General features: G+C 39.9%; 1 protein-coding gene across 2 annotated transcripts in view; it reads right to left on the minus strand.

Moving 5' to 3' along the window:
* LOC148658389 (protocadherin-16-like) overlaps nucleotides 1-19,553 on the minus strand; it is a 157,452-nt gene that overhangs the window by 22,760 nt on the left and 115,139 nt on the right. For both annotated transcript variants that reach the window (XM_088639509.1, XM_088639508.1), the window contains 10 exons: nucleotides 16,174-16,362; nucleotides 13,180-13,411; nucleotides 12,741-12,977; nucleotides 10,826-11,866; nucleotides 10,077-10,264; nucleotides 9,840-9,936; nucleotides 9,047-9,204; nucleotides 5,627-6,476; nucleotides 2,700-2,939; nucleotides 4-129 (listed from right to left, as the gene is read on the minus strand). In XM_088639509.1, the coding sequence (XP_088495635.1) occupies nucleotides 4-129; nucleotides 2,700-2,939; nucleotides 5,627-6,476; nucleotides 9,047-9,204; nucleotides 9,840-9,936; nucleotides 10,077-10,264; nucleotides 10,826-11,866; nucleotides 12,741-12,977; nucleotides 13,180-13,411; nucleotides 16,174-16,362 (3,358 nt within the window). The remainder of the gene's footprint in view (nucleotides 1-3; nucleotides 130-2,699; nucleotides 2,940-5,626; nucleotides 6,477-9,046; nucleotides 9,205-9,839; nucleotides 9,937-10,076; nucleotides 10,265-10,825; nucleotides 11,867-12,740; nucleotides 12,978-13,179; nucleotides 13,412-16,173; nucleotides 16,363-19,553) is intronic.

Here is a 19,553-nt window from a genome sequence, read left to right on the forward strand (position 1 = left end):
TACCTGTGACAGTGTAGCGTTCCTGTGTCTCGCGATCCAGGGCTTTTGTGGATGAAATGACCCCAGTAATCGGGTCAACAGTGAACGCCTCCTCTGCAATACCCCCATAAGTCACCAAGCCATTTGTCCCTGGAGCAGCAGTGAAAATGACAGTTAGAACAGAAAAAAGAACAATTATCCTTTTTTCCATAATCATAAAGTCCTTACAGGCAATTATTGTATTCTACTAACTATTCTACATAAGAATACTACTTTCTCTCACCTAGTAAAAAGGTAAAGTCAGAGCTCACCCTCGTTTCAGCAGGTTTAATCAGACTAGAAAGCACGTGACTCTCCTCACTGGATACCACCAGTAAAGCTGGTCCCCACTTACTGTATACAGTGGGGTGGACAGGAGAAGCCAGGGTAAAGTATGTAAATCATTCAAGAGTACCACAGCAGTGTCTGCAGTAGGGACTTGAATCTACAAATACAGTAGCTTACCCACAACACTATGCTGCCACTCTTGCTAAATGATTGCAGTCAATTCTCTATTGCATTGTACTGTATTTCTATTAGCAGTCTGATATCACTGTAGCTGTTCGATAGGAACCTTGAGGACAATACCACTGATGGAAGATGAGGGGGGCATAATGTTTTCAATAAATTTTAAATGAATAAAAAAATGCTCTATTAAAAGAGCAGAAAAAAGGAATCCTTAATTACGTTTACCAAGAAGTTGAATTAATGCTTCACTGGATAATAACCACAACCAGGCATTGTCTTGTTCAGAAACACTGGAAAAAATCCTGGACCAAATAAGCAAAGTCACGTTATAATTATTAGTATCAGCTTCTCTTACTAGTATGTTTGACACAACAGTTCTTTCTGTTGCTTTCTCAGCAGTAAACTGTTGTAGTATGAGTTGTAATCTTTGGAAGTCAGATCGCGTGCTAGTGCAGAATTATTTGGCAAGGTCACCTGTTTACTTCACTAATTGGTCCTGGAGTGAAAGTTTATAATCCCTCTGTTTTATATGCTTCTGACTCAGGACAGGAGGAATGTACCCCACTCTGCATCCCGGACAATTAAAAACAACTGTTGGTAATCATGACAAGCCTGTGAAAAAAAAACTGGATAACTTTCTTTCTAAACACAGTCTACAGGTGAAATCTTTGGAAGAACCATCATTTACTGAGAGGTGTGAAATCTTCCTCCGTCAGACTTCTGACTTTCTGAATATCCTGGGATGCTTCAACAGCAGGTTGACTGCTCTTTAATCAAAGTCATCATAGAGATATTTATCCCTCAAGTGTAAAGCCATACATTTTCTAGAAACGGAGTACCACTGATGGTGAAGTATGTGGATACATCCGTAGAATTTCATTGAATCCACCTAATACGAAATTACTGCCAAGTTACTAATGTGCTTCTGATAAGAGTACATCACCCATTATACTTATTAAAGTTGATAAATGTATTATTGTTTAATTTGATCTACAAATTGCATTTTTGATAAAAAAGTTCATGGATTTTAGATACTAAGAGGCTCGCTAACGAAAGGTTGCAACGTGATAAGAACGAAAGCCACAGACTGGGGCATACAATAAACAGCTGTACTCATAAATGACGAAAAGAAGCATCTGAGGGCCTCACATGTGCATGCACGCACATTTAAAAACCTGATGTGTAGTTTTCCATATGGAAAATGTATTCTAAAGGATGTAAATGAAGTGGAAGGCCAGGTGTCATGATGGTAAAGATATGCACACAGTACACACAAAAGCTCTTCTAACTATGAAGTAGTCCTAACTCATGAGCACACTTGCAAATGATGAAAAGCAAGTGTAATGTCTACCTTGAGATCTTTAAGATGTTACCATGCACAATTAGCAGTTAATCTGAGCACAGAGGCACTCCTTATCATTGGATATCAAGGGAAAGGGGAAGAAGAAAACTCCAGAGACTAAATGACAACAATACATAGAATATGACTTATAAAATAATATGTTAAATATTTTAGACTATTCTACACTATACTTCTATTGCTACACTTCCTGACATTCCTGACAGTCTCATTCTCTGCACTCTCTTATGTAGATATTGATATATAAGTACAGTGCTACACACTACTTCAGGTGCACCTTCTGATATGGAACATCTTCTCGCATGATCTGTGTTCAAGTTACATACTGTACACATGCTATTTAAGCATAAGATAATGATAAGATAATGATTTCCAAGGTACATGCTACCAAAGATGTATGCACCTTTGTGAATACAAATTCACTTATGGTTTGTACAGTTCTCTAATGGTATATACTATTTTCACAAGCTCACTAATTAGTCCTGTTTTGAATCAATGTGAAGGATTCCTCTGTACATCTTCTTTCCAAACTAAACTCAAGGGATAAAAGTTTAGGAACTGTCAGTCAAATAACCTGATTTACAGTACATCACCATCATTGGCTACAATAATCCCTAATCCCCAAATTATTGTTCAATTTTTAACCTATACAAATGTTGGAACATTTCAGTTCAATCCCAGATATTCTACTCCCTACTTCAATCTCAGATGGAGGCGCTCTTGCCAGGAAAAAGGGACAGGATAAGGTTTCAAATATTTATAAACCTTGTAGAATACATGCCACCTCTTCTGCAATCCGTGTTGTGCTACAACTGTGTTTGCCCTCCATCACATCCATTCAGTCTGCATTTACCTTGGTCACGATCGACAGCTGACACAGTTAGTATGGAAGTTCCAGCTCGTTGATTCTCGGAAATCTGGGCCTCAAATTCAGTTTTTGCGAACCACGGTGCCTCGTCGTTCACATCTATCACCTGCACTGACAGTAACTGGGTAGTTGAGTGCTGGGGGGTCCCATGATCCTCTGCGACAATCGTCAAATTGTAGAGTGCTTGCTCCTCACGGTCAAGAGCCTTGAGAATAGAGAGGGAGCCTGAAACAGACAGGACCATGAGGGACAGGAGAAGAAGAGTGTTAGAAAAGGAGCATTTAAGCCTTTCTTAAAGTGCTAGACAAACACTCAAGTGTAATAACAAAACACAACTCATTCTAACATTCACCTTTTTCAAGAATTCTGGGTTTCCACAAAACCAAAGAACATCTTTCACAATTCCAGCAGTATACAGCAGCTGATCAACATATCTTATACTTTCAGTCACGTAAAACTGGCAGTCAGTTTAGATGGTAAAGCTAAGAAAACCACAAGTTAGTTTTTCAACTGAGGTTTAAACCTACATTTTGGATGGCATTAAAATGGGCAATGTTTCAAATTCTTTTGCTTTAATTAACAATAAAAGAAACAGCTGAAAAAATGACTTTGTGGTTCTTTAATTGAAGTGATCATGGCCCCCCACACTGTGCAGATGCTCAAAAACAAACATATTTAGGTTTAGAAACATACTTCGTTTTCAGGCTTTGAAGATGAGCTCAGAAGCAATTGAAACACCTTTCATGATTTGAATTCTCCTAATTCCTAAAACTTTTGAAAAAAAGGACTTGCAGGGGTATAAACGGAGTGGTAAAGCAAATGCTGTGTAAAAATAATTTATTTACATGAAGCCTGCCTACCTGAGAGCTACCACCCCAGCCGTAAAACAGAACCATTTGGCTTTAATGAGTTTTCCACTGTGAAGGCCACAATAATGAGAGAGAAACAGTAAACACACACTGAAACACGCAACTCTAATGCCTGCCATGCCCCTTTATATTTAAAATCCTTTCTCTTTATTAATGTGAATAGGGACGGGTATGCTCACATTGATTCAATTTCAATTTTGTGGTTTAAATTTGGCCACCAGAGTTATGCGAAAAACAAACTTCCGTGTGTGGAGTAAGAGCTAGGGTGCTGTTTTACAAGCTCTTTTTTTTCAACCAAGATAGCATGCCATTTATTCCAGTCTGTTTAGGATTAATTTGAGCCAATGACGAGAACTGTTCAACAAGATCTTCGTAAAGCAGACCTACTGTATGATAAAATATGATAGAAAAAACAATAACTTTTGAGCTGCTTTCTTGCTATGACTGTAGCACAAAGCATCTGACTCTCCTTGCTGTTCCCACAGCATGTTGTTCTGTAAATGTAAAACAGTATATGACGTAGTGAAAATTACATCAAAAACTGCACACAAATCAAAAACTGCACTGTACAGATACTTTTTATTTTTCACATGGAAACCTCAATTCTACAAGGTGTTATACTGACTGTGAGCTGGAGCTTTTATGGCCTATGGAATGCACTACTTTGTCTGGTGGACAGCAGAGATGTTAATGCTGTGTGATGTATTCTATCCATGTCTGTGGGAGAAGGCACCCCTATGGGTTGTGTAAGACCAGGAAATTCACTAAATATAATTGTTTAATTCATTTTGAAAAATATTTAATTATGAATATATTGTAATATACTGTGTATTACATGACAAATATCAGATATTTATGACACATATCAGATTAATTAAATCTGTGTTGTTCTCTTAGATGCTGGTATAAAATAATGCTTTTCTTAATAAAATAAAGAATACTTTGAAACTCATACATCTGACATGGTTGACCTATGTGACAATATTACATGTAGAACCTGCAGGATTGAAACTTATTTAGTCATAATAGGTAATTAGAGTTTTTGCTGAAACAATCTGGAAAACAGTCACAATTTCATTCAGTAACACAGTTCAAATGTAGTTATCAGTTCTAAACCCTAAATTGAAAAGCATTAACCAAAATGCATTCACTCTCATCTAGTAACTACCAGATTTTAACAAGTGTGTATCCACATTAAAATGCTACGTTTTGCCATCAAAAGTTTTAAAGGAGGATTTTAAAATAATGAGTTAAAGTTTTAAAGGGAAAGAATAAACAAACAAACCATCATTAATTGTGAGCTATACAGGTATATTTACAATACATCCTTCCTCAGGGAATGAAAAAAAGCACTTCATTTCGGCCATTATTAGTGTAACTATGGTTAGGGAAAGAAATCTAATTTTTAATTTTTACAAATGGCCAGCTGTGCTCAAATAAGTTCAAGAGGAATATCTTCTGTAGTCTCCGCACTGTATAACACTTATGAAATATATTGGCTGTTTCTACTCCTCTATCAGCCAGGGGGAGTTTCAGAGTGATCTAAAGCTGACACGTGTCTGAGACACCACAACAAAGTACAGGTGAACTAACGACCTTCTGTTCTGTTGACAGAGGGTTTTTAGACATTTCATTGTTGAAAAACTACAGTCCGTGCTTGCAGATTTTAAACAATTTCTGACATCAGCAATGCAGGAACATACATCATCCTTGAATTATGTTCTATTGGAATACTTACACAGGCTAGCAAGCAAGCACTGTGTGTGAATAATACTGCTGGCAGAAAACACATTGTTTAGCTCATAGCTGTTGGAGATGAGCACTGAAAGGTAGGTCAAGCTCTGTAGAGCAGGGAATGTAGGAAAAAATTAGATTTACTTGGGCCTGCTTACTCCTCTGATAAGAGAAATAAAAACAAAAATGTAATGATTCACACGGGACTGTGAAGTTTTAACTGATTTCTGTTCTTGTATAGCACAGCTACACGTCACAAACGCCATCTTTTAAATTGTCGCTGGCATTACAAAACTGGACACAACTTACCTGTGTTAGGGTTGAGACTGAACCTTCCTCCAGCGTTGCCTGCCTGGATCCGATATGATACCCGGCCATTCTCTCCTTGATCAGCATCCTGCGCCATGACGTACAGCACGACAAAGCCTACGGGCTGGTCCTCCATGACGCTGACCGCTGTGGGGGAGCTGAAGACAGGGGCGTTGTCGTTCTCATCTGTCACAAAGATCCTGGCTGTCACCGAACCCCAATGGCGCTGACTTGCATTGAGGGCGCAGTCTGTGGCTTTTACGACCAGAAACAGGGAAGAGGTTGTTTCACAATCCAGAATCTGCCCCAGGGACAGGACCCCAGTTGATGGGTCAAGAGACAAGAGGTCACTGTTGTCAGGCCACTGGTGGAGGATGGTGTAACGGATCTCACTATTTGGTCCACTGCCATCTTTGTCGATAGCTTGGAAAGCGTAGATGGAAGAACCGGGTTCCATATTTTCAGGAATGACAATGGTAACTGGATCCTCTGGAAACTGGGGTGCATGGTCATTGCTGTCCTGAACATCTATGTCCAATGTGATGATGCGGCTGGTGGGATAAGCTTTGGAGAAGTCATCTACCTCGATCTGAAGGGAATAGCGTGTTCCCTGTTCATAGTCCAGCTCTCTTGCTAAGTAGACGTCGCCGGTCAATCTGTCCACCATGAAGGTGCCCTCTTGATCAGTGCCCCCCACTACCGTGTAGGTCACCTGACCTTCTTTGGGCACGACCTGCTGGTCATGTGACCTGACCGAGCCAACCACTGAGCCTGGTTTGGCACCTTCTATAGATTTTAGGGTCACAGCATGGGTGTTGGGTTTAGGAACCATCTTACTGGAGCTAAGGACCTTCAAAAAGATAGAGCAAGAAGACATTAAGTCATCTCATAGTTGTAATACGCATTGTCCCTTTTCAATTTTTTGGTTTCAGTTTTGATTTCTTGTGAATGCCTTCCAGATCAGAAAACAAAATAGATGTTAACTGCAACTTGTTGAACTTTATAAACATACTCATAGATGATTCATATCATATATAATCCCTAATTGTTTACACAAAAATTAAGATCGTAATTGAATTATGTATGTAATCTCAGATCAAAATATTTATTTGAAATATGAAATAAATTTACAAGATGCCAAGATACTATGGTGATTATGCTGTTTCATCAGTGGTCACTGAGTTAAGCATAATTATTATTTATAATAATTAGTTTAGGTATTATACTTGTGACTATTGTACACTACTAACATAAATATCAGTTTCAACTGAATGGTTATCTAGGTTTCTCCTTTTAAATGTTAATAACTTAACCCAATATTATCCCAAAACATGAAGAGATGTACTCAAATATGACACTGCAGTATTGCACTGTTAGTAAAATTGGTTCTGGGATCAGCGATCGGCAATATTTGCCCTGTAATGGTGGTTTATGAAGCAAATCACTTAGTGGCTTCGATGGGAACCAAATTCAGCACATTTTATGTTTTTTTTTTAATCTTAACAGCTGATGGCTGAGGAGAAGGGTTAAACTTTTCTGGGTAAACCTTCATTTTATTAATTTAACACTTCTTCCAGGTAAGAATGCTTACAACTAAAGAAAAAACATACAGAAAACCGGAATTATGGAGTCTGAGGACTAGAAATGGGAATGCCTGGCTTTTGTTAAGTTCAGTGTCATGTTAGATGATTAAAAATGAACCACAAAAATGAAGAACCCTAATTGCATTATGTGTTCAAAATTTAGATCAATCAAAATCAAGGGGTATATAAATTATTTTCTAACTATGCATAGCATGAATAAACTTTTAGAATTAAATAGTTATGACAGTTAAGAAAGTACATTGAAATGCAGAAAATAAAGACAGATTGATTGTAATCCCCACTTTGTAGGAAAAAAGAATATGACTGCTATTATAACTCAGTTATGTTTGTTTTTGCCAGGAAAAATAATAATAAGGGATAAAAGTAAAGTTCTAAAATCTAAATTTAGCTAGGGGCCCATTCTTAAAAAGACACTTCTAAACTAACTACAAATTGAATAATGCTGAAAACTATTCAACTTTTTCAACTGATATGGAAAAAGTAATCTGAGGTTATTTTTAAAACCATGAAACATTGCTTTTGGTAGTAAAATTAAGATTGAATTGGATACAGTCTTCGTTTAAAAGTTTTGAAAGGCCACAGTTCAGTTTCAGCCTTTGTCATTAGACATACAGTTAGCATTAAAAACCTCATAATAAAAGAACACTACACACTACTAGTTATTGTATTTTGCGGGTACTGACAGGGTACTGTACATGCAGGTATTTCTAAGGTAGAAGAATGAGGCATCGGACTTTATGTGTGGTATTAATTCATTACCTTAATTCATCTTAATCAAACATTTTATGTAACTTCTTATTTTACTGTCTGTTCAAAAGAGGGTTACTATATTAAAAATGTTAGTGTCACAAGCTCTGACCTTGATTTGCGAAGTCTACAGCTGCACACAATCAGGATCCTGCTGCAATTACTTGATTCAAATTTACATTTTCCAGTTTTGAACTGATTTTTTTTTTTTTAGAAATCTTTCAAAACTAGGGATGGAGATCTTGCACTTCGAATCACCCCAGTGACCGAAATGACATCCTAGAGGTTGTATTAAACTACACTGCAAACGTGGTTTCTTACAGGTGATGTTTTACTGGTGCCTCTGACCAGGGTCCCCAATGCTCAGATATCATTCTGATGCTGAGCTCTGGTTTCCAAGTCCTGCTCAGCCCGAAAACGTACACCAGCAAGCCCCAGAGTGCATTTGGTTTCACACCTTGAGTTTAGGTTACAAGACTTATCCAAGCAAATAAACCCCCATCTGAAACAGGAAATATCGGCTGGATCTTATTTTGTTTCCTTTTCACGGGCAGACATTCAAATGTGCGGTCAGCTAATCCAAATGTGAACCAACAACAAGTTATTTTTTCATTGTACACAAAACTACTTGTGCAAGACTAAAAGTTAACAAAGTTTACGGGGAACAGCTGTACATTTGAATTCTATGATAACCAACATGAACAAATAAACACAAAAAAGCAGGAACCTGTTTTTGCATTGGAGACCAAAGAAAGGAAAAAAAAGAATACCGTCTTGATTGGTAGGTATAATGACGTCTGTTGAGTCCATGGATTTCTAAACACATTTGACAGCACATTTAAAGATATCTGTTAATTACAGAACTGTTCAGAAATATTTTAATGCAAAAATACTTTATGAAAAAGACTCGATCTTGCTTTGCTCATTTTCTGTATATCCTAGAATTTCTGTTTTGTGAATGAAGAAGATAAGTTTCCTTGCCGGCATCCCATCCCCCTTTCTACACAGCCCCACAAACAGCGCTGTCTGGCCGTACTGTGGTTGTGACCTGCCTGAAGGTGTGGCTCACCTGTATGATTAGAGTGGTGGAGGTGCTCTGAGCTGGCTGGCCCCGGTCTGTGGCTGTCACAGTGAAAGAATACTCTGCTCTTTCGGTACGACTCAAGGGAGAAGATGACCTCAACTCTCCTGTATTTGGGTTCAAAGAAAATCGTTCCGCCCTAGGGCCTGGAAAGATCAGTACACAGCAAAAAGCATTTAGAAACAGATCAAATACAAAATGGATGTTAATGTTTTATTTAAAAAAGCAAATAGCCTGTAAAAATAACCACTTTTACCTTTTAAGCATCCACAACAAAATGTTAATGGAAATATACTGTAGTTAAAAAAGTAAGCCTTGAAGTTTCAGATTACTCACTCTGCTCCTTTGAATGCATAACTGCTGCAACCCGCCCCCCGCCTCGAAAATTAAAATATTGTAATATGTCTCCCTATTTTTCAGAATTTCCATGTAAATCACTCAAGTTAACATTCTGAAGTGTGATTTTGAGTGTTGTAGAAATAAGCAGATAATTCTCTTCCCAACTTTTGGAATATCTTTTGAAACACTAGCCTGATGTGGGGCCTGATGAGTCAAGACTGGGCAAAGTTGTGTCATTTTAAATGTTAGCTCACAAGAGAAGCTGCCTCTTCTAAGCTAGACATGATCAGTCATTTGAAAATCTTCCAAAGCGGTCTTTCAAAATAGAAATAAAACATATGAGGATACTTGAATAAATGAAGACCTAAGATCTTGAAATGCAAAAATTTTTTACAGTGGTACCCTGGGACCATATTCCTCTTCACTGTGTGTTTTCTCTTACCTGACAGAGAGTAGTAGATGGTCCCATTTTCTCCTTCATCAGGATCCTTAGCCTGCACCGTTCCTATCAAAGTGCCAGACGGCTTGCCTTCCTGCACCTGTGAGAGAAACAGAGCCTTTAACCCCTGTAGAAAAGGCAATCTGCAGCTCTACGTGAGCTCGACCTAGACTGCTGCTGCAAGCCTGGCCCATAGCAAGAACATACCCATTGACAATGCAGCTCCAGGCTTCCTCCTACCTGCATGAGAAGGTCCCTCCCGGGCTTTGCATGTGTAAAGGAGGGGGCATTGTCATTCTCGTCCAGCACCGTGATGTGTGCAGTGCCCGTGGCGCTCCGAGGGGGCGTGCCACCATCCTGTACCACCACCACCAGCTGGTAACTTGACTGGTGCTCCCGGTTCAGAGCGGTCCGTGTGCTGATCTCTCCTGCAGGGAGGGGAAGGGAGAAGGGAGCTGTCAGCAAAGCTGGCCATGCATGTTTACATTAGATGGCTTTTAAAAAAACTAAACACAACAGTGACGCATACAGAAGATTCATGTCAAGACCACCGGCTATGCTCTCACATTGTAGCTGATGAAAAACAAAGCTTTCCAGGCTATAAGGATAACAGAAATCTGAGGAAGAATCCAAGTATTTTCTAGGCAGAGCTTGTTGCTAAGCTGTTCAGTTTCATCTGGAGGTATGGCCTTGCTGCCAAGCAATCTTGCTGCCAGAAATCTTGAGCAGCTCAGCACAGAATCAGTTTTACTGAATTTCATCAGATGTTTGACTTTCAACCTCTTATGTCTTGATGGTCATCTTGGGAATGTATTGCTTACCACACAGCAGTGACTTCTGATGCTTGCCTGGGACTCCAGAGACTAAGCATTTAGTTTAACAACTGTGTCTTGCCCCTGCTAAGAACCAAAGCTTGGCCATCTGAATAGCACATTCACATTACTAAAAAAAAAGTGTAGAAGGGAAAATGATTAACATATTAAGCTTACCAGTTTGGGAGTTTATCTGGAAGTTCCGGTCAGGGTGTAGGAGTCGGAAAGTAAGGCGGCTGTTAAGCCCTGCATCCCGATCAGTTGCCGACACTCTTCCAAAACCAGTACCTTCTGGCAAATTCTCTCGTACTGCCAGGAAAGCCCGCTCCTGTGCAAGTCTGGGGGAGTTGTCATTCTCGTCCGTTACTGACACTCGGACAGTGGCGCTGCCCGTTTTCTTCAGCTGACCACTACCTGAGGTGGCTAGGACAGTCAGCAGGTATAGATCCTTGGCTTCTCTATCCAGGGCACTCTTCACAAACAGCCAGCCGGAGTCGGAAGCAATGCCAAAACCTGCCGCGTCCCCATCCGGGCGGAGGTGGTAAGCCAGAGGACTGGAGCTTGCTGTGCTCCCAGTGGGGCTGCTGGCGGCTTCCTGGTTCAGCGCTCGCACCTGGAGGAAGCGTGTGTTGAGCGGGGTTCCCTCCTTCAGCTCAACGCGGTAGGTGAGGGTGTCAAAGACTGGGCCCTGGTTGTTCTCAGCTTGCACGTGCACCACCAGGGTGAAGGTCGCACTGAGTTGGGGCACCCCACTGTCCTTGGCCGTCACTTGCAGGTCGTAGCGCGGAGTCGTCTCGTAGGACAGGCTTCCGATCAGCCGGATCTCCCCACTACTGCGCTCGATGCCAAAGGTACGCTGCCCCCCGGTGGAAGCCAGGTCAAAGCTCAGCTGCCCATTGGGACCCGAGTCGCGGTCTTCAGCGCGCACCCTGTAGACCACTGTGCCCATTTTGGTGGCCTCAGGCAGGAGCAGGGACTCCGAGGACGAAGGCAGGAAAGAGGGAGCGTTGTCGTTGACATCCGCGATGGTGATGCGAACCCGCGTCTGCCCAAAGGCCGGGGGCATGCCACTGCGAGCCTGCACCTCCAGCTCCAGCGAAGGACGGGCCTCATGGTCGAGAGGAAGGCTGGTGCGCAGGGCCCCCGTTTCGGAGTCCACTGTGAAGTAGCCATCTGGATCGCCAGAGGAGATTGTGTAGAAGACGTCTTTGGACTCCCCTGAAGGAAAGAAGTAAGAAAAGCCAAGACCTTACATGAACTGAAAAGCAAAATAAGGAACACATGCTGTTTTAGCTTTTTGATATCAAACTTGATAGTCTGCATGATTTTTGCTGATTTATTCTGTTGGACTTGCACAACCTTATCAATAACCTAAGAGAATATTGCTACTAGGACTGAATCACCTAGTCAAAAGAAAAAAGAAAGACACAGTATTTACAAACAACACGATGTCACTCACTACAGCCATCATTGTTAGTTTCATGAAGGGAAGACTAGAAATTGTTAAAAATAAAAAATAAAAATAAATAAACTTTAAGTCTTATCCTCAGAATGGCCTTTTTTTTAATAAAGGTATGTTTTTCTAAAAAACTATAGAGTATTTCTACGTCCAAAAATGAAAATGGAAAATATTTATAATCCAAACAATATCTAAAACATACTTCTAAATGAGGTGTATACTGTACATACAAAGTGCCTCCAAAGAAAGTTTGTACATCTGGTGTAGATAAAAACATATTGGAAACATAGTATATCAAGTCTGTCAGCACATTCCATCACAGAATTATCTATGTGCTGGCTGAAAAGAAAAACTTTCATTCTGACAGTGACTTTTCCTCAGTTTCAGTCATTTTTTTCCAATCTGGTTTTAAAATGTTATTTTTACTGCATTTGCGCTTCTAAAATATTTTTGACTCGATTTATACCAATATAGTTAAAATGCATTACATAATGGGGGAAATTGTTGTACATAAAACGTGTATAAAGGAAAAAGTAAACTGAATATGTAGTCTAACAATGTGAAGACTTTAATAGTGCCATTTTCTATCAGCATATATGGAACCTGGATATAGACTCAGACTTGCACACGTACCATTTCTGCTCATAGCTCGCACCACTCCCACCTGAGTCCCCCGCATCACATCCTCAGAGACAGTAAAGAAGTAGTGTGCCTGTTCAAACACAGGGGGCGCCACTGAGCCAGCAACCACACTGATATTGACCCTGGCATTAACAGGAGCCATAAGCCCCCCACCATCCTGTGCAGTGATGACCATCTGGATCACAGAGTTGGCCTTCCCATGAAGAGAGCGAGACAGCGAGATCACACCTGCAGAGGGACACAGACAGACTCCTTGTAACGTTGTTGGACATATGTTGAATATTGTTAGGGATTTTTTTAAGAATTATAATTCTGGAAATTAAAGCTGTTTTTTTTCCCGTGTTGTGCTTTTCCTGTAATAATGTGTTGAAGTACATTATTAAACTGACAGCGTGCAAACACCAAAGATTTTGCATTAGGTCCCACAAACCTGTGTCTTTGTTGAGCGTGAAGTATTGTGAGCTGCCCCCTGGAACTGTACGGTACGTCACTCGGCCATTCTCCCCTTCGTCATGGTCGTAGGCCGTTACCCTGACAACAGAAGTACCAGGGGCACTCTGCGTGCTCAAGCTGACTGCATAGTGGACTGGGTAGAAGGTTGGTCTGTTGTCATTAATGTCAACCAGGAATACCTTCACGTAGGCCATTGAGTTAAGACCACCCTACAGAGACAAAATTATCCTTATTCCTTTTGCTTAAAAGAGAGAAGCATATTCAAGTTTTAGAGAAACACAATTCCTCTAAACCAAGGAAATAGTTATCAATACTGGATGGATATTTAAGTGTCTTCCAATTATTAGATTTAAAATGCAAGAACAGCGGAATAAATGCAAAAACAGTGACAATAAACAGTAATTAATATAAATTTAAGAACTACAATGTGTTTTTCTTAACAAAGAGTCACAGTCTGAAACAAATGCAAATCATACATACAGTTGGCTGACCCACTTGTGGTTCACTGAAAATGTTATAAAATTAAAATTGCTCCATGTTTGTCTTGGGGTAGGCTTCCATAACAGTGCAGAAAGTTACTGCACATTTTATTAACCCCAGTCTGACCTAAACAACGCTCTTCAAAAGTATAGATGTATAAAATCGCATCTTATATGGCCTCTGTGCCTTCTAGAAAAATTAAAGTAGATCTTACAAATAGCAAGACAGTGCAACCCAATAATTAACTGGTTTATTACATCTATAGCAGGTAAAATTAATTAAAAACATCCCCAGCCATACAGAAAAGAATCCACAATAACACGCAGTCTTCCTGTCAGCACACAGTTTCTAGACATATATTCCCCAGAGAGCACTTTAGGAGCAGTTGTCATGACTGATGCAGGCTGCACTGGTTGTCACTGTACATCCGGTAGTGTTTGTTTCATTGGCTTTTAATGCGGAAAATGTACCAAAGACCCTGAGGGCAATTTGTAAAGGGAAAGAAAAGACGGGTGAGGGAGCGTGGGCTTATTACTGCCTGGCATTCTTTGAGGTTTCTCCTATGATTACTTTAACATAACTGCAGCAATTTCCATTCATTTTTAGCAAATTATTTACCCTTTAGTAAAATGTGTTTTGGCATAATATACAATGATATTACAGCACAAATCTCTGCCAGAGAGATTCAATTGGCTTTTTTTATTTCTTGTAATGAGAAAAGCTTCCTTTTGTAAGGCTGCTTTTACCCGGACCCTCCAGAACACTGTTTCTCAATGCCTGATTCATGGTGGCCTTAATGCCAGCCCATTTGAGGTTTCATTGAAAACAAAATAAGAAATTGTCAGACAAGTTATATCTAGTTATACTGTAGATCTAATGATAAAAGCAGTGTGGAATTTCATGAACTCCCAATCAGTAATCACTTTGAGCTCCATCAGCACCACTCCACAAGGGAACATGCATATCAGAAAGACAGTCTGAAAGACTCAGTTCTGCACGCAACATGCAGGACACTGGACATCGAGTCTACAGATGGAGGCTTGTGACTCATTATGGAAGACTCGACTTAGGTTAAAGTTTCTATTGCTTCACTCCTTTGCTTACCACAAACCTTTAAGCACAATATTTTCTTAATCTATACTGGTTAAGGTAAACTGAAAGACTGTTCGGCATTAGAATACTTGTAAGCTTATGTTTTATGGTGTTATTAGACTGGTGACATTTTAGATACTAGCTACTAGATGTTATTACAAATATCATCATAACTTCATGCAAGCATAAAAAATGAAACTGATTTTAATCATTTTGAATGTACAGTATATATTGTTTTCGGGTATGTAATTTCCTTCGGTTTGCATGTATTGTACAATACAGTATGTGGCAAGTAAATAGAATAGCATCTGTTTACCTTTTCTTTGAGGAATGTGTCAGTAGCGTGGGAGTGCCGCCTCTCTAACTCTTTGAGATTGTATTTTCGACTCATGTCCGAACCAAACTAAGTGGATTTTTGGTGGGTGCTGCTGGGTGAGTGCGAGTGCCCTATAATAGACTCATCTGGTGTCCTGTGAAGTTTGGTGTAGTTCCCACCTTGTGCTCTACGTTTCCGGGAGAGCATCTGGGTTATCATTACCCTTACCAGGTCTCAAGAGTCTTTCCAATAACAGATGGATATATACTGTACAGTATATATATATATGTAATTACTTTGGTGCCTGTCCATCTGTTTTTTATAAAGACATATGTCAGTAACTACATGACTCACATACAACATACAACACAGAGAGTATCGGTCTATACTGTAAGCTGGTCAGTTTCAAACATTTTCAGAAAATAAAGCTGTTATCTGGCTGGAAAAGCACAAGTCTGTGTGTTATGATCCAATACTGCATGGGAGCCTTGCATGCTATTGGGATTCATGTCATAGTCTCTACTAAACAGGGTGAATTTCAGGCTGTTCCACTTTTTTATGGACATGCAGTTTGTAAGCTTTCATTTCATGTATAATACGTACAGTACATGTAGGTCTTATAGTTAAAAGGTTAAATGAAAAACAGTATTGATCTTAAAACTGCCAAATAGTACTTGGTTTAGGATGCTTAGGAAGGCAGCCAACCAGCCAGTCCCTAGTATTAAAAACATGGAAACATTCTGCTCTAAAAACTATACCTAAATAATGTTTTGACGCCTGAAAGTATCCTCTCAACTCAGTATGAAACTAACTGCCTGTAAGCCCTGTTAACAACTTTGTAAAATGAAGTATTATACTTTTCTTCATGGATCCTATGCAATTCACATCATCTTATAAGTATTTAACCTGATTCAAAGACTTCTGGTGCTTAATTCTTCAACAGCATTCAGTAATTCAGTACAATGATGCATATCGCTAGACAGTTTGTATTCTCAGAACTTTTCAAGTGTAGAGAAAAAAAAATGTAAGCACACATTTAGTACAAAGAAACTTCATTTTCTCTCTAGCTTCTCTTGAACTCACCCCATCGACTGCGGTGACAGTGAAATCGTAGCTGATGGTGCCCAGGTCTCTGTCCAGTGTCACTTTGGTGCAGATCTGGCCAGTCTCTTTCCCGATGGTAAACTGTGTGGGTGTGACGCTGCCCAGGCCAGAGCCAATGGAATAGGAGATGGTGCCAAAAGAGCCACCGTCTGCATCCGTTGCGGTTACCTGAGCAGAAGAATGTAAGAAAACAAAGAGGTTCATACCTCCTCCTTCATTCCCCTACTGCAGAAAAAAACAGAACATTACAGAAGTGTTTTATTTAACCTGAGAAGCAAAATGGCTTGCACAACTCAGTTTAGGTTATGCTTTTAAGTTATTCAGAGAGGTACTCATTACAAACTTTATGCAATTTTTAAGGAATGCCTTATCACCATTACATGAAATAATTGCTATAGCTGCAAGAGCCATTATATGAAGCAATTCACTACGAATTAAAAATAATTTATGCCTAGAATGTCCTGTGCAATCGTTGCAAGGTTTTTCTAAATACGCAAGCAAATTTAACATACTCATTTAACTAAACAGTTTTGTACATGATTAGGACATATACTGTAAATGAACCGTGGAAATATGAAAGATTCCTTTCCTCACTGGTCAGACAAGTTGGGTTCTGTTATCGTTTGCACAATATGCGGATTAATTAATAGACAGCTTTACTGTATAACTACCCTTGTATTTGATGTGCTATCATCTGAGTCAGGCCCATTTAGAAAAAAAATATTGTGCCATTTATTGTTATTACCTATGGAACTGCTTTAATTCTTTAGGAATGGGGCAAATGATTTATGCAACTGACCTATGGGTTGGTACCACCTGAATTTGTAATAACATAAAGAATCATTAAGGCAGTATGGACTGTCCAGGACATTAGCTGTTACTGAAATAACATTTATTTCAATACAAAAGAGTGGAGTATTTCTCATGGCCATGAAAGTGAAGTTTTCAAATTGGTTCTGCTCGGTCAGAAAACCTTTTATGTCTGTCTGGCTGTGATGTCTGTGGGTATTCAACTCAAGTCTAGTATTTGCATGGTTTCTTAGATTTCTGGATTTTAATTCAATTCAGTTTTATTTGTATAGCGTTTTATACAATGGACATGGTCACAAAGCAGCTTTACAGATTTCCGGGCCTGAAGCCCCAGTGAGCAAGCCTAAGGCAATAGTGGCAAGGAAAAACTCCCTAAGACTAAAGTAGGAAGAAACCTTAGAGCAACCAAGGCTTGATTTATCCTTTGAGTTATGGGTAAGTATTCTGCAAACAGAATGTACGGGAAATACCAAGTTTTGAGAAATTAGCTTCGATACAGAAAATAAACTGTATAATTATTATTAGTGACTACTCCTTCCTGGTTCCATGGAACACTATTTATGGTATTCTCCTGCAATTGAAATGGTTATGATTTCCCTTGTGTACTATAACATTACTATGTCTGTGTTTAAAATGAAATGTCACTGTCCCCCACAGCAGATTTCATTGACAGGTTGGATAATGTGTTTCCAGATTGATCTTGAGAGAATCTGGGCACATGCACAGGGTTGTTAAGGGAACAGGGCAATGGAAGCACATACTGTACTGTATTTAATGGAGAATCCCCTTTCTCAATAATGATGAGCGCTGTTACAGTGTAGGAAGTTAAACAGTAGAGGTCAAGTCTGGCTTATACAGTAGCTCATTTGAGAGCGCTGGGGTCTGAAGTTGGATAACTTTAAAGCAGTTTACACAGATTTTAAACCAAATTACATGAACATCAAATTAGAGGCAAGAGCTCTAGAACATGCTCCAATATCCATTAATTTATACAATATGAAATACACGTTCTACACGTGAAACGTGAACTGTCTCTCAAAATCAGTAGTTACAATAAATCGTTTCAATGTCTCACCTCCCTTAGTTTTGGAAGACTGGATGTACAGACACGAGTGCTACAAGCAATTCCCTCCAATGTGAGTATCCCTTGCTGAATCCATTTGAAAAGCAATTCTTGTTTGTCTGTGAAACACTGCCAACACGCAGAACCATCTGGCCCTCTGGCAGGCAGATGCTTTTTTTGCGAAGGGTAGACAGGCTTTGGATGGCTTTCACAGAGCATGCCGCTTGTAAAGTGGTGGGACTGCTGCCAGGGGGAGACTACTCATAGCGACACCAGTCTGCGCCGGGCAGCGAAGCGGGGTTATACAGTACAGTACAGTAAAGTAAAGCACGCCTAAGGAAAGGCATGCATGATGTATTGCTGGAGCCAGAGCTGCTCTCCTGTGGTGGGGCTGAAGGGCTGCAACATGTAGCAGCCAGGGCTCCCCAGCTCCACAGACGTCAGCCAACAAGTGAACTCAATTACCGCTGCTCCCAAGTGGGAGAAGTCAAATAAACCAATCAGACCAGGCCTCTAGATACAAGGCAAATTAATTGCTTGCAAGCGTTGGCCCCCGCCATTGGGAAGTGGGGAGGAGGGGTGGTTGAGGGTTAATTCTTGTGTATTTGAAGACATTTCTCTGGAAAACCAAGCTTCAGAAAAGCTCTTCTGCATTGAAGGTGCCACCCACACAAGGACACCCCCATAAACATAATCACAGGTTCTGACTGGGCGATCCCTTTTCAAGACATCTCTTTCAATAAAGAAACAAGCCGGCCCTTTTAGGCTCAAAATTACATTGAAATGTTTAATTAAGATAAATAAAGACACAGCTTTTACAATATTTGGCAGAGCTGTTAACAGATCAACTGCAATCACTGTCAGAACAGACCCACTGTATATGAATATAGTTTACGCTTAACAAGACTGCAACAAAATGCTTCATTTTGTTTCTGGGGCCCCACAGGAGAAACTCTGAGAAGCCACAGAAATCTCTGAGCCCCGTGTTTGAGCACCACTGCCATAATGCGTATGTCTGTCATGCAGACTCAGTCACAGCTGGAATAATCTGAAAAATGTCACCAATAGTCAATATACAATAAAGTACTGTAGGTTACACAAGAAGGACACATGCTCTCAGAAAACTAACAGTATCACAGCACATGAAAAATAAAAAAACAAATGAAAAGGGATTCATAAAAAAATTCTACTAGCAATTATTTTTATAATGGTAATATTTTGTGAACAGAGTGGTTTCTGCATGAGACTGATTTACAGTTTCATATATCAGATGGCAGATAGTCTAAGGTCTGAAAGGAGAGATTTGGCAAGCAAACACTGTCATTTTCACAGCTGAAGTCAAGGCGGGTTCATAGAGTAGCTACTGATCTTCAGGGATGACAGGATTGGACACTGAAGCCTGTGGTTTACCCATAAAACAGGGCAATGCTCTCTGCCAAGACGGGGTAAATGAAATGCTGACTTTCCTTTTTTTGGCAACAAATTC

Source organism: Lepisosteus platostomus, chromosome 7 (genome assembly GCF_059453375.1).
Source record: "Lepisosteus platostomus isolate fLepPlt1 chromosome 7, fLepPlt1.hap1, whole genome shotgun sequence".
Taxonomy (NCBI): domain Eukaryota; kingdom Metazoa; phylum Chordata; class Actinopteri; order Semionotiformes; family Lepisosteidae; genus Lepisosteus; species Lepisosteus platostomus.